Source organism: Callospermophilus lateralis, chromosome X (genome assembly GCF_048772815.1).
Source record: "Callospermophilus lateralis isolate mCalLat2 chromosome X, mCalLat2.hap1, whole genome shotgun sequence".
NCBI classification, from domain to species: domain Eukaryota; kingdom Metazoa; phylum Chordata; class Mammalia; order Rodentia; family Sciuridae; genus Callospermophilus; species Callospermophilus lateralis.
Genome location: NC_135325.1, coordinates 114,831,033 through 114,841,544, shown reverse-complemented (window position 1 = coordinate 114,841,544; position 10,512 = coordinate 114,831,033). Strand labels below are relative to the sequence as shown.

Genomic DNA, 10,512 nt, shown 5'->3' with positions numbered 1-10,512 from the left:
AAGCCCCCATTCCCAGCCCTCTTTTGTTTTTTATTTTGAGACAGGTTCTCACTAAGTTGCTTAGGGCCTAAGTTGCTGAGGCAGGCTTTGAACTTGTGATCCTTCTGCCTCAGCTTCCAAGCCACTGGAAATACAAGCATGTGCCTCTGCACCTAGCCATATACAGAATCTTTTTAAAAAAATATACCGTTATGGCCTTTTAAGAATAAATTTTTGCCAATTGTCTATAAAATAAGATATTCATGTCTTTTGCACTTAAAAATAACTTCTGCATTTATGTCTTTCTCATAGGAAAACATACATTTTTTTCAAGAACTCATGTTCAAATATATTAATTTGAGTTCTATTAATCATAGCAACAAACAGGAAACAATGTATGCATCCATCAAGATAGTGTTTAACCACAGCACACAAATACTTCAGAATTCTAGGGGGTAGTTATAAAAGTGAAGTAGATCTATATGTGCTGTCATGGAGAGATCTTGCACTCACTCTACTAAGTGACAAAGTTAAGTGCAAGGTCAATATGTATATTATTACCAAGTATGTTGAAAGAAGTATATTTTTATAATACATAAATTTATGAAACATCCTAGAATAAGCTTTAAAATGATACACACCAGAAAAAAATGTAGTTACCTCCAAGGAGGATGCTGAATTCTGGAGGAACTTTAAAGGAGAAAATGTTGATTGATTTGTATTTTCAGAATTTTTTGAAAACAAGACTATATAAACTACTACCTTTTAAGTAAAATATTTAAGCCTAAAAACAGAAATAGAAGGCATATATTAATGAGTTTAAGTAACTGTGCCAGCTAATGCAAAAGACAAACCCTGATATTTGAATGGTTTAACACAGAAGTTTATTTTTTGTGTTCATAAATTGTGATATTGGTTGACAGGGACTTCTGCTCTCAGTACACCCAAGGACCCAGGATGCTTCCACATTTAGCTCCTCCATTTCCACATGGGGTCACCATGTTTGCTACTGAATGGAAGAAGCAGCATGGAAAGAGCAAACTGGAAAGAGAGGAAGATAGCATGTGGATGGACACTTTTAGTTTCTACCACAGGCTGTCAAAATAGTAGGCGCTCAATAAAACGCCATTATTATAATTTGTTATGATATTAACCATCTCTATTTGGGGGGAAGTTTCTAAAAAGACAAAAATTTACCTTTAAATCCATCAACTTTTTCCAAGAACCTCCTATGTCACCGGTGCTTTCCCATGTAAGATCACACTCGGTTCTCAGACTCCTAAAAACCTTAGCAGGTAGAATGCACCCTTCTGCACTCAATAGTACTATTCTACACAGCTCCCTGAAATAACCTGTATAATCTCACTAAGCTGAAAGCATTTTCCTTCTTTATGAAACATGGCCAAAATCTTAAGAGTCTTTGCTACCTTCCACGTAAGTGAACACTACAAATGCATTTTTAGATGCCTTTTGAAAAACTGCAAACTAGGATTTTCCCGTTATGCAGGCACAGACAAGGGGAGTTGGAAGAATGGTTGTCTCAGTCAGTTCAGGCTGTTGTTAAGATTGCTTTGATTGAATTACTTAAAAATCAGAAATACATTTCTTATTGTTCTGAAAGCTGGCAAGTCCAAGATCAAGGTGCCAGCAGATTAATGTTTGCTGAGGGCTCCCTTCCTGATTCACAGATGGCCATCTTCTCACTATACCTCACATAGTGATGGAGGGGAAAGAAAAAAAGCTCTAGTCTCTTTCTCTTCTTATACTGACACTAATCCCATCATGGGGCTTCACTCTCATAACCACATCTAGACCTATTTAATTTCAAAAGGTCCTAGCTCCTGATACCATCATATTGTGGTTTAGTTTCAACATATGAATTTGAGAAGGGGGACACAAACATGTAGTTCAGAACAATGGTTATTTTTGCTAAGAAGTCATTGTTTGCCTTCTAGAAGGACCCCAGGATTTTAAGGATTCAGGCTCTGCACATATTTTCTTACACAGATTTCTAAGGTTTTTCTTCATCCACTACTAGGAGAGGCTTTGATTTTTACCATGTGGATAAATTCATTCATTTGTATACGTGTCTAGTGGCTAATTTCAAAAAGGGTATCCCATTAAGATTCTACTTGAAGTACCAGACTGGTTTAAAAAAAAATCTATATAATTTCTGGATCACAAACCAATAAGCAGTACTTAATATGCCAAATCAGATTCTACTCACAGGCCCATTTGGAAGACACTTGGAGAAGGCATTAAACATTTTTGGAGAGCCCAACTACTATGTTTATATGAACCGTGTCTCTGCAGTCAACCCTGGAAGTATCAGGGTAGTACGCTCTTTCTTCCTCTTGAGGTGAGTGGGGGTATCTCTGTGAAGTAAGGTCTTGATCTGAAAGGACAATGTCAGATCAGCAGGGAGTGGCTCAGGCACTGTTGGGAATAAGGATGAACACAATGAAGGATGACCGAGGATAGCCTCACAGAAGAATAGATGAGACCTACTCCTAGGCAGAAATGGCTGCTTGTGGGTCTGTTCATTTTTGTCTTGAAAGTCTGAGAAGTGAAGGTTTGAGAAGCCCTGGCTTCTGGAGATTTTTAAGACTGCTGGAATGTATATGCTTTAAGTAAAATACTTGGCACAGTACCTAGCATATGTTTGATATTAAATGAATGGCAGTTATTTTAAATATCATTTTGACTCCAGAACCTACCATCCTCTCCTCTAGGGTTTTGTTGTTATTATCCAGGACTTCTCAGAAAACATGCAGCTGATCAGGAGAAAAAAATATCAAATCAGTCAAAAATGCAGATACCCAAATAAAAGTCATTAAGTTTTCCTTCTTAGAACATTATGTTAATTTGGGTGTGAGTCAGTTTTCCCCAGCTGATACAATTCAAAGAACCTACAATTAAGTCAAATACCAACTCTTTCCTTCTCGCCCAGCTTCTCATCATCTCAAAAATACTTTTATTAATTTCACTGACACCAAATACTAGCCCTTGCTTACACCTGGCCAAATTGAAACCAAGATAATCTGCCTTTTTTTTTTTTTTTTTTTGGTACTGGCAAATGAACTCAGGGGCACTTGACCACTGAGCCACCTCCCCAGCCATATTTTGCATTTTATTTAGAGACAGGGTCTCACTGAGTTGCTTAGTGCTTTGCTGTTACTGAGGCTGGCTTTGAACTTGCAATCCTCCTGCCTCAGGCTCCTGAGCCACTAGGATTACAAGTGTCCACTTCATTTCATTTTTTTTAAAGAGAGAGAGAGAGAGAGAGAGAGAGAGAGAGAGAGAGAGAGAGAGAGAGAGAGAGAATGAGAATTTTTTAATATTTATTTTTTAGTTTTTGGCGGACACAACATCTTTGTTTGTATGTGGTGCTGAGGATCGAACCCAGGCCACACGCATGCCAGGTGAGCACGCTACCGCTTGAGCCACCTCCCCAGCCCTTCATTTCATAGCTTCTAGGAACCTTCTCAAAGGAGTACCACCCTATTTCCCAGGAAATTCTTGCAGCTATTTTGTACAGAACTTAGTTCATGCAGAGTTCGCGTGTGCTGGGACAAGTGCACAAGACACCTTCCACACCTGGCCCAAGTGGAGATTCCTCTCTTGTTTAGCCACTATCCAAAAGAACTGCTCTGATCAGTTTTCCATTCCAGGCTTTTCTCTCACCAGTAACACATTGTCCAAGAGTCTGGCCCCTGCCACCACCCAGCTTAGCCTAAATTCCCACAGAAAGAATTAGAATTTCTCAAATCCCCAAACTGCCTGGGCTCAGGGCATTTACACTTGACTGCTGGCAACTGGAGTCTCACTTTATTGTTTGTTCATTCTTTTACTTGTTCCTTACAGACATCTCACCATATTCCTGATTCGGTGACTCTACCATTCTTGTGGGTAGAGGTGTGTCTCTCTTACCTAAGGATTCTCCCTATTAGCACAATTTCTTCCAAAAAGAAAATAATCTAGAAATATTTGGCAAACAAAAGTCAGAAAGCAGAAACCTTAATTCATTAAGATTTAATGATATTTTTCATACTTTCTTGAATAATCCAAGCAAATCCAAGTTCACTGCATTTAATTTTACAGAATAGTCTAAAAGAGTTAAAGGAATAAAAAAATTAACTGCATATTTTTTTCTCAAAATGTGATAAACAGCAATGTGTAACCAATGTCACTCAAACTAGATTTTAAGCTAGTTATTCTAATAGAAACAGCATTTGAAAAGTACTCCCCCCAAAAGATAGTAACTGTCACCGTACAGAACAGGAACAGAAAAATTATACACTGTGTTCTCTGGAACATGACCCTGACCCTCCTCTACTTGGAATTTTAATTGCCTTCTTCAAAAACAGAGTGGAGAATCTGCCTCATTCTTCACTAGGGGCAGGAGATGCTGCTGACCAATGCTGGGCAATGAACAAGGCTGTACTATCATCCACAGGACCAATTCTGGTCTGGGCTCTTTCTTCCTCCTCTCTCAAAGCCTCCTCATACCAGCTAGAGAAGGAAACGGGGTCACTTCCTTTGACCTTGGCCAAAAATTCTAAAACTTTCATCTTGGTGGTTTCAGCTTTAGCTCTTGGACCCCACAGGAACTCATAGCATGGGGGATCGCTATTGGGCACCTGCCGGTACTCCAAGTAATTTTCCTGCACCAAATCTCTAGTGATGAACTTCCTGGGCTCCCCATATATGAAATGCTCCTTTCCATCATACACTCCCATCATATTCAGGAATTCCCAGATGTTTTCCTCAGAGGCACAGTTCCCCTCTATGAATATTACACCCAAAATAATTATCAGGAAGCCATTTTTAGGCATGCTCTGGTCATTAGTCAGTATCTCATCATAGGTGAGGTCGAGTGAATTGACAAGGGCATAGAGGTGGCTGGCAGTGTCTGTTTCCTTCACATCAATACCAAAAATCACTTCCAAGCATTTAGTAGCTTTCTTGAAGATCTCAGGAAATTGATTCTTATACTCTTTGGTCACAACTCCGAGCATTTCCACTTTTGTGATGGGCTCCTTCAGTCGATACTTCAGAATCAGGATATGCACCAAATCAGTCACCTTCTCCTCAAGCGGGTCTCTGGGCGAGGATTCAATATATGTTGAAGACTGAAAGGTGCTTAAACTCTCTTCTTGGCTGCTGAACTCTTCATCTAACTTGTTCCATGAAGTCGGGGAGGAGTAGGAGCTCTGAGTGTTGGGAGAGGTGTTGGGAGAAGTCTTGGGAGAACTCTGGAGAGTACTTGGGGGAGTACTCTGGGGAGAATTATGCATTGCAACAACAAGCTCCTCCTCCTCTGGGGTACCCAGAATCAGAGAAGAGGAAGAGGAGGCAGAGGAAGAAGAAGAGGAGGGTGAAGGAGGAGAGGAGGAGGGGTAGGACAAGTTTAAAGAGGAAGATGAAGTGGAGGAGGTATCATTTTCCTCCTCAGCTGTGGGAGCCTGTGCAGTCATCAAGTCCTGTATATCAAATGGGTTCTGGAAGTCTTTCTCAAGGGTGAGGCGTGGACGTTTTGGAAAGCGAGGCATGATGATTATTGTTGGAGGCAGCAGGTAAGAGTGTGAGCAGAAGTGTAGTGATAGGATCCCACAAGCCTGGGGATAAGAGAGACAGTGAGTGTCTCTGGGGGGGAAAAACTCACCTGTGATGGCTCTAATAAAAGCTCACTTACAAGTCTTGTCTTTAGGTGATGTCCTAGAGTTTCACAGGTCTGTTGTCTTTCTGGTTGGCTTGTACCTTAGGAACCTGTAGGAGGACATGAAAACCTCCTCAGGGTACAGCCAACTAGAAGAGTGTGAGGTTCCAGGGCTGACAGTAGGATACATGGGGTAAGTGCCTGTTAGGGGTGTGTAGGGCCTCAGGAAACCTCACCTTGGCTCCTGATACTGCCTAAGCCTCTTTTGCTCTTTGATCTGAGGGCATGTGACTCAGACCAAGGCCCTCATCACCGGTTCCTGGTACCTCTGTAAGAGGAACTAGAAGTAGGGGGCTTCCCAGCTAAAGATTATAAGCATAGCCCTAAGCTCCACAGAGCTGACAAGTGGGGTCAGAGTCTGTGAGTCTCCACATTCTGGGGTGGATGGTCCCTTCACCTTCCCCCTGGCAAGGCCTAGATTCTCTGCCTTCACTGGACTTTAGCAAAACTCTCAGAACAAGATCTCATATTCCGGAGACTAAGAGAAGGAAATGAGGTAGCACTACCTCCAATCACACCCATCCAGAGTCTCCCTGAGGCGACAGAAAGGGCTGACCAAACTTTGTTAGGATCCCATCTCTCTTAGGTGTGAGGTATCCTCATTCCTTACACTGATGCCTGTCAGGGCCCAGGACTCTTTCCTCTGCTTACCTTGTCTCCCTCTCAGAAAAAGTCCTCAATTCTTTGAGATCATGAAGATGGAACTTCAGCACATCTGGCTAGTAGGTTCTGGGCTTCCAAGAGCTGTCAGCATAGGCAAGGTAGCACTGGGTATGTCTTCAGTCCTACAAAGGGACATTGTACCCTCAGTCCTCACTCAGGGTCCTTACCTTAAATCCTGGCAGTCTAGAACTCTTCCCTCGGCTAGCCTGATGTGGCTGCCTCTCAGATGGTCCCCTCCTCAGAACACGATCTTCACTTCCCTGAGAACATAGACAGAAGTGAAGAAGCACAATATCTGGCCACCTCTGCCTGGGTCTTACAGCACAGCACTGCCAGCTGAGGCCAGACCCTGTGTGTTATGCAGTAGGGATCCCCTTGGTCTTGCCTCATGGTATTCATTTTTACTCTTTAAAGAGTTGGGACCCAGCCTTGTTGAACTGACGTCCCACTTAGACTACACAATCTCACTTCTCTGAACCATCTATCCTACTCTTGGAGGGAGTGAAGGCACAGCACACCTTACATACTCTGCCTAGGTCCTCCCATGGCTGAGAACAGGACATAGCCAAACTCTGCAGGGTCCTTTCTTTCTGGGGCAGGAGGCATTTTGGTACTCACCAGGGTCCTTACCTTGACACCAAATGGAGCCTGAGACTCCTCCCTCTGCTGACATGCAGTCACACCCTTAGGCCAAGGCTCTCACTTCTCTGAGACTCTCAAGACAGAAATGAAGAGATGCCACATGCAGCCATTTCTGCCCATGGTTAGGTCCCATCTACTCTACTGTGGGGTTATCACATCTTCAGCCATCCTTTATGGTGTTCATCCTTATTCCCAACAGGGCCTGAGCCAACCCCTACTGACATGAAATTATCCTTTCAGATCAAGACCTCAATTCCCAGAGGTACCCGCACTTACCTCATGAAGGAAGTGAGAGCACACCATATCTGGCCAATCCTTCCAGAGTTGACAGCAGGAACATAATGGGAGTTTCTGCAGAGCCCCTTGTTTCTGGTTTGGGGGGGGATACCATTATTCCTCCTTCAATGTCCTTACCTTACCATGACTCTTAAAAGATCTTGGAACTTCTCCCTCTGCTGATGTCACACACAAAAACCAGGGCTTTCACCTGCCTGGAATACTCCAGACAAAAGCAACAAAGCACCAAATCAGTCACCCCTGCCCAAAGTCTATTGAGAGATTCATTTAGTCTTACTTCACGGTATTCATCTCTACTCTTAGCATGGTCCTTCCCACCCTGTGCTGCCCTGAAGTCTCCCCTTCCAACTAAAACCTCACCATCCTGAAAAAAATCCAGTCCCTTGGCTTCTGGGAGAGTTTGTAATAGAAGTGAGAGTTCATTTCATTTGGTTATCCTAGCTTTCATCCTCCCAGTGCTTAGAAGGTATAGCTAGACTCTGTAGGATTCCTCTTTTTCAGGGGAGGATGGAGGGTGGAGTGTACCTTTAGTCCTCACCAATGGTGCCTTCTGCTTCTAAACTCAGGTCACAGCTATCAGACCAAGGTTTCCACCTCCAAGACTACCCCCAATCCTGCCAAAAGTAAAGAGGCGCCACATCCAATACCCATGCCCCTGGTCCTTTAGTATTGTCAGCAAGAGCAGAGATCTGAGTCCAGGGCTGACTGCAGAGGCAGGGGTGAGGTCCTCCTCATCTGTGGCAGGAACCTCTCCTCTCCCAGTGTCATCTTAATGCCTTGGAGGACCTGGGGCTTCTCCCTGTACGGACACCTGCTGAACCCCATGTAAAAGCACCCCCTCTTCAGAGTCCAAGATAGAAGTCGGATACACCTCATCAGGAAACCTTGCCTGGGTTTACTGTGAGTCGCCCAGGGATGACTGCAGGGGCAGGGAAGAGGTCCCTGTCACACCTGTGGCAGGAACTTCTCCTCTCCTAATGCTTTGGAGGATCCGGGGCTTCTTCCTCTACTGACACCTGCGGAGACCCTGCTTAAAAGCACCCTTTCTGATTCCAAGATGGAAGTCGGATATACCACATCCGGGTATCCTGCCTGTTTGCCGCAGATGAATGCAGGGGCAGGGGAGAAGTCCCCCACATCCATGGCAGGAACCTCTCCTTTCATAATGCTTTGGAGGACCTGGGGCTTCCCTCTCTACTGACCTCTGCTGAGCCCCTGCATAAAAGCACCCTTTCTGATTCCAAGATGGAACTCGGATATACCACATCCGGGAACCCTGCCTCGAGTTGGGGAGCGGGGGATGAGGTCTGCCATGTTGGTGGCAGTAAATTCTCTTGTTCCTCCGCCATTTTAATGCCTTGCAGGGCCTGAGACGCCATTTTGCTGGATAGAGTAAAGCCCACAAAAAGGTCTCTCCTCCCTTACATTCCAAAAATGGAACTCAGGAAATACTTTATATGACCCCTGCCCAGAGCACCCCAGAGCTGATGTCATGGTGGAACTTGATACCTCTTTCCTCCCTCTGCATCCTAGTCTCAAAGCTTGGCAAGACCTCAGACTACCCTCCTCTGCCAACAATTGTCCATGCCCATCAGAGAAAGCGTCACCTCCCTCAGACTTCTGATATGGATATGGAAGCCTGAAACAGCACAACCCATTACTGTGCCTGAGGCTTCCCAGGGACAACTGCTCTGGCCGAGCGGGTCTGGAGCTCCCTATATCTGAGGGAGGAGGGGCCCTCAATCCTCCCTTGGGGTCATCCCCTTGATCATCGGCCAGCCCTGGGACTTCTCCTGGGCTGCCCATATGCAGGCCCTTCACAAAAAGGCTCACCTCCCTCAGACGCCTCACGTGAAAGCCAGGAAACCTTCCGAGCAGCGACAGTGCCTGGAGCCTCCCAGGAGCAAACAAGGGGAAAAGGAGGGGCTGAGGCCTATTTTATGTGTGATGGGGGGGGCTCCCCTATGATGATTGGCCAGGACTAGGGCTCCTCCCTCTGCTGACCTGAGGCCACGCCCCTCAGAATCCCCAGGTGGAAGCTGGGAAACCTTGGAGTGGCGGGAAATGTAGGAGTGGCAACACTGCCTGGAGCCTCCTAGGAGCTACTGGAGGGATAGGGTGGGACTCAGGCCTGCTTTATCTGTGTATGTGTGGGGGATGCTCCTCTTTGGTGATTGGCCAGGACTAGGGTTCCTCCCTCTGCTGATGGGGCCAAGCCCCTCAGAATTCCCAGGTGGAAGCTGGGAAACCTTGGAGTGGTAGGAAACTTTGGAGTAGCGACACCATCTGGAGTCTCCTGGGAACTACTGGAGGGATAGGTGGGACTGAGGCCTGCTTTATCTGTGGGAGGGGCTCCCCCTTGATGATTGGCCAGGACTAGGGCTCCTCCCTCTGCTGATCTGAGGCCACACCCTCAGAACCCCCAGGTGGAAGATGGAAAATAACACATCCAGTGGCTGAATGAGGCTTCCCGGGCTGACCCCCAAGGGTCGGGTAGGACTGGTGTTCCTGCTAACTGTGGTGTGCCATGTACCCCCTGCATCTCTTCCTCACTTCTGGTTTCTCACCAGATGCCTGGCAAGGTCGGGGAGTCTACCTTCTGCTAATCTGAGTCCCCCACCCCATGAAGCTTCGGTCTCTTAAAATATTAGGAAATACTATATCCGGTCTATCAGCAAACTTTATAATAAGTTTTGCAAGTATTTATTTAAGATAATTTTTGGATCTTGATGTTCTTGTGATTAAGGTATCTTCTATTACATGTTCTAAAGAGTTATTGCTTTTGTATGGTAAGGCTGTTGATTTTGCTACAGTGACCTTATTCTACCTGAAATTTCTTATTCATTTCAGTATTCCATGTACTGACTCCTTAAAATTTTCTACCTAGGTGATTATATTGTCACTGCTATGATCTGAATGTTTGTATCCCCCCAAAGTTCATGTTGAATTCCTAACCTCTCAGGCAATAGAATTGGGACCTACAGCCTTTGGGAAGTGACTAGGTCATGAGGATGAAACCTTCATGATTGTATTAGTACTCTTATAAAAAACACCCTAGAAAACAAGCTGGCCCCTTTCAGCATATGAGCACACAGCAAGAAGGTGCTGTCTATGAACCAGGAAGTGAGCTCTCTCCAGAAATAAGATTCACTGGAGCCTGGATCTAGGGCATTCAAGCCTCCAGAACTGTGAGAAATAAATTTCTGATTTTT

General features: G+C 44.9%; 1 protein-coding gene across 1 annotated transcript; it reads right to left on the bottom strand.

Annotated features, from left to right (window-relative positions):
- Positions 1 to 4,361: 4,361 nt before the first annotated feature.
- LOC143638701 (melanoma-associated antigen 10-like) lies at positions 4,362 to 8,679 on the bottom strand. The gene is made up of 4 exons (XM_077106519.1): positions 8,503 to 8,679; positions 6,529 to 6,621; positions 5,283 to 5,597; positions 4,362 to 5,234 (listed from the first exon to the last, which is right to left on the bottom strand). The coding sequence occupies exons 1-4, from the start codon at positions 8,677 to 8,679 to the stop codon at positions 4,362 to 4,364; spliced, it is 1,458 nt and encodes a 485-aa protein (XP_076962634.1).
- Between the last annotated feature and the right edge of the window lie 1,833 nt (positions 8,680 to 10,512).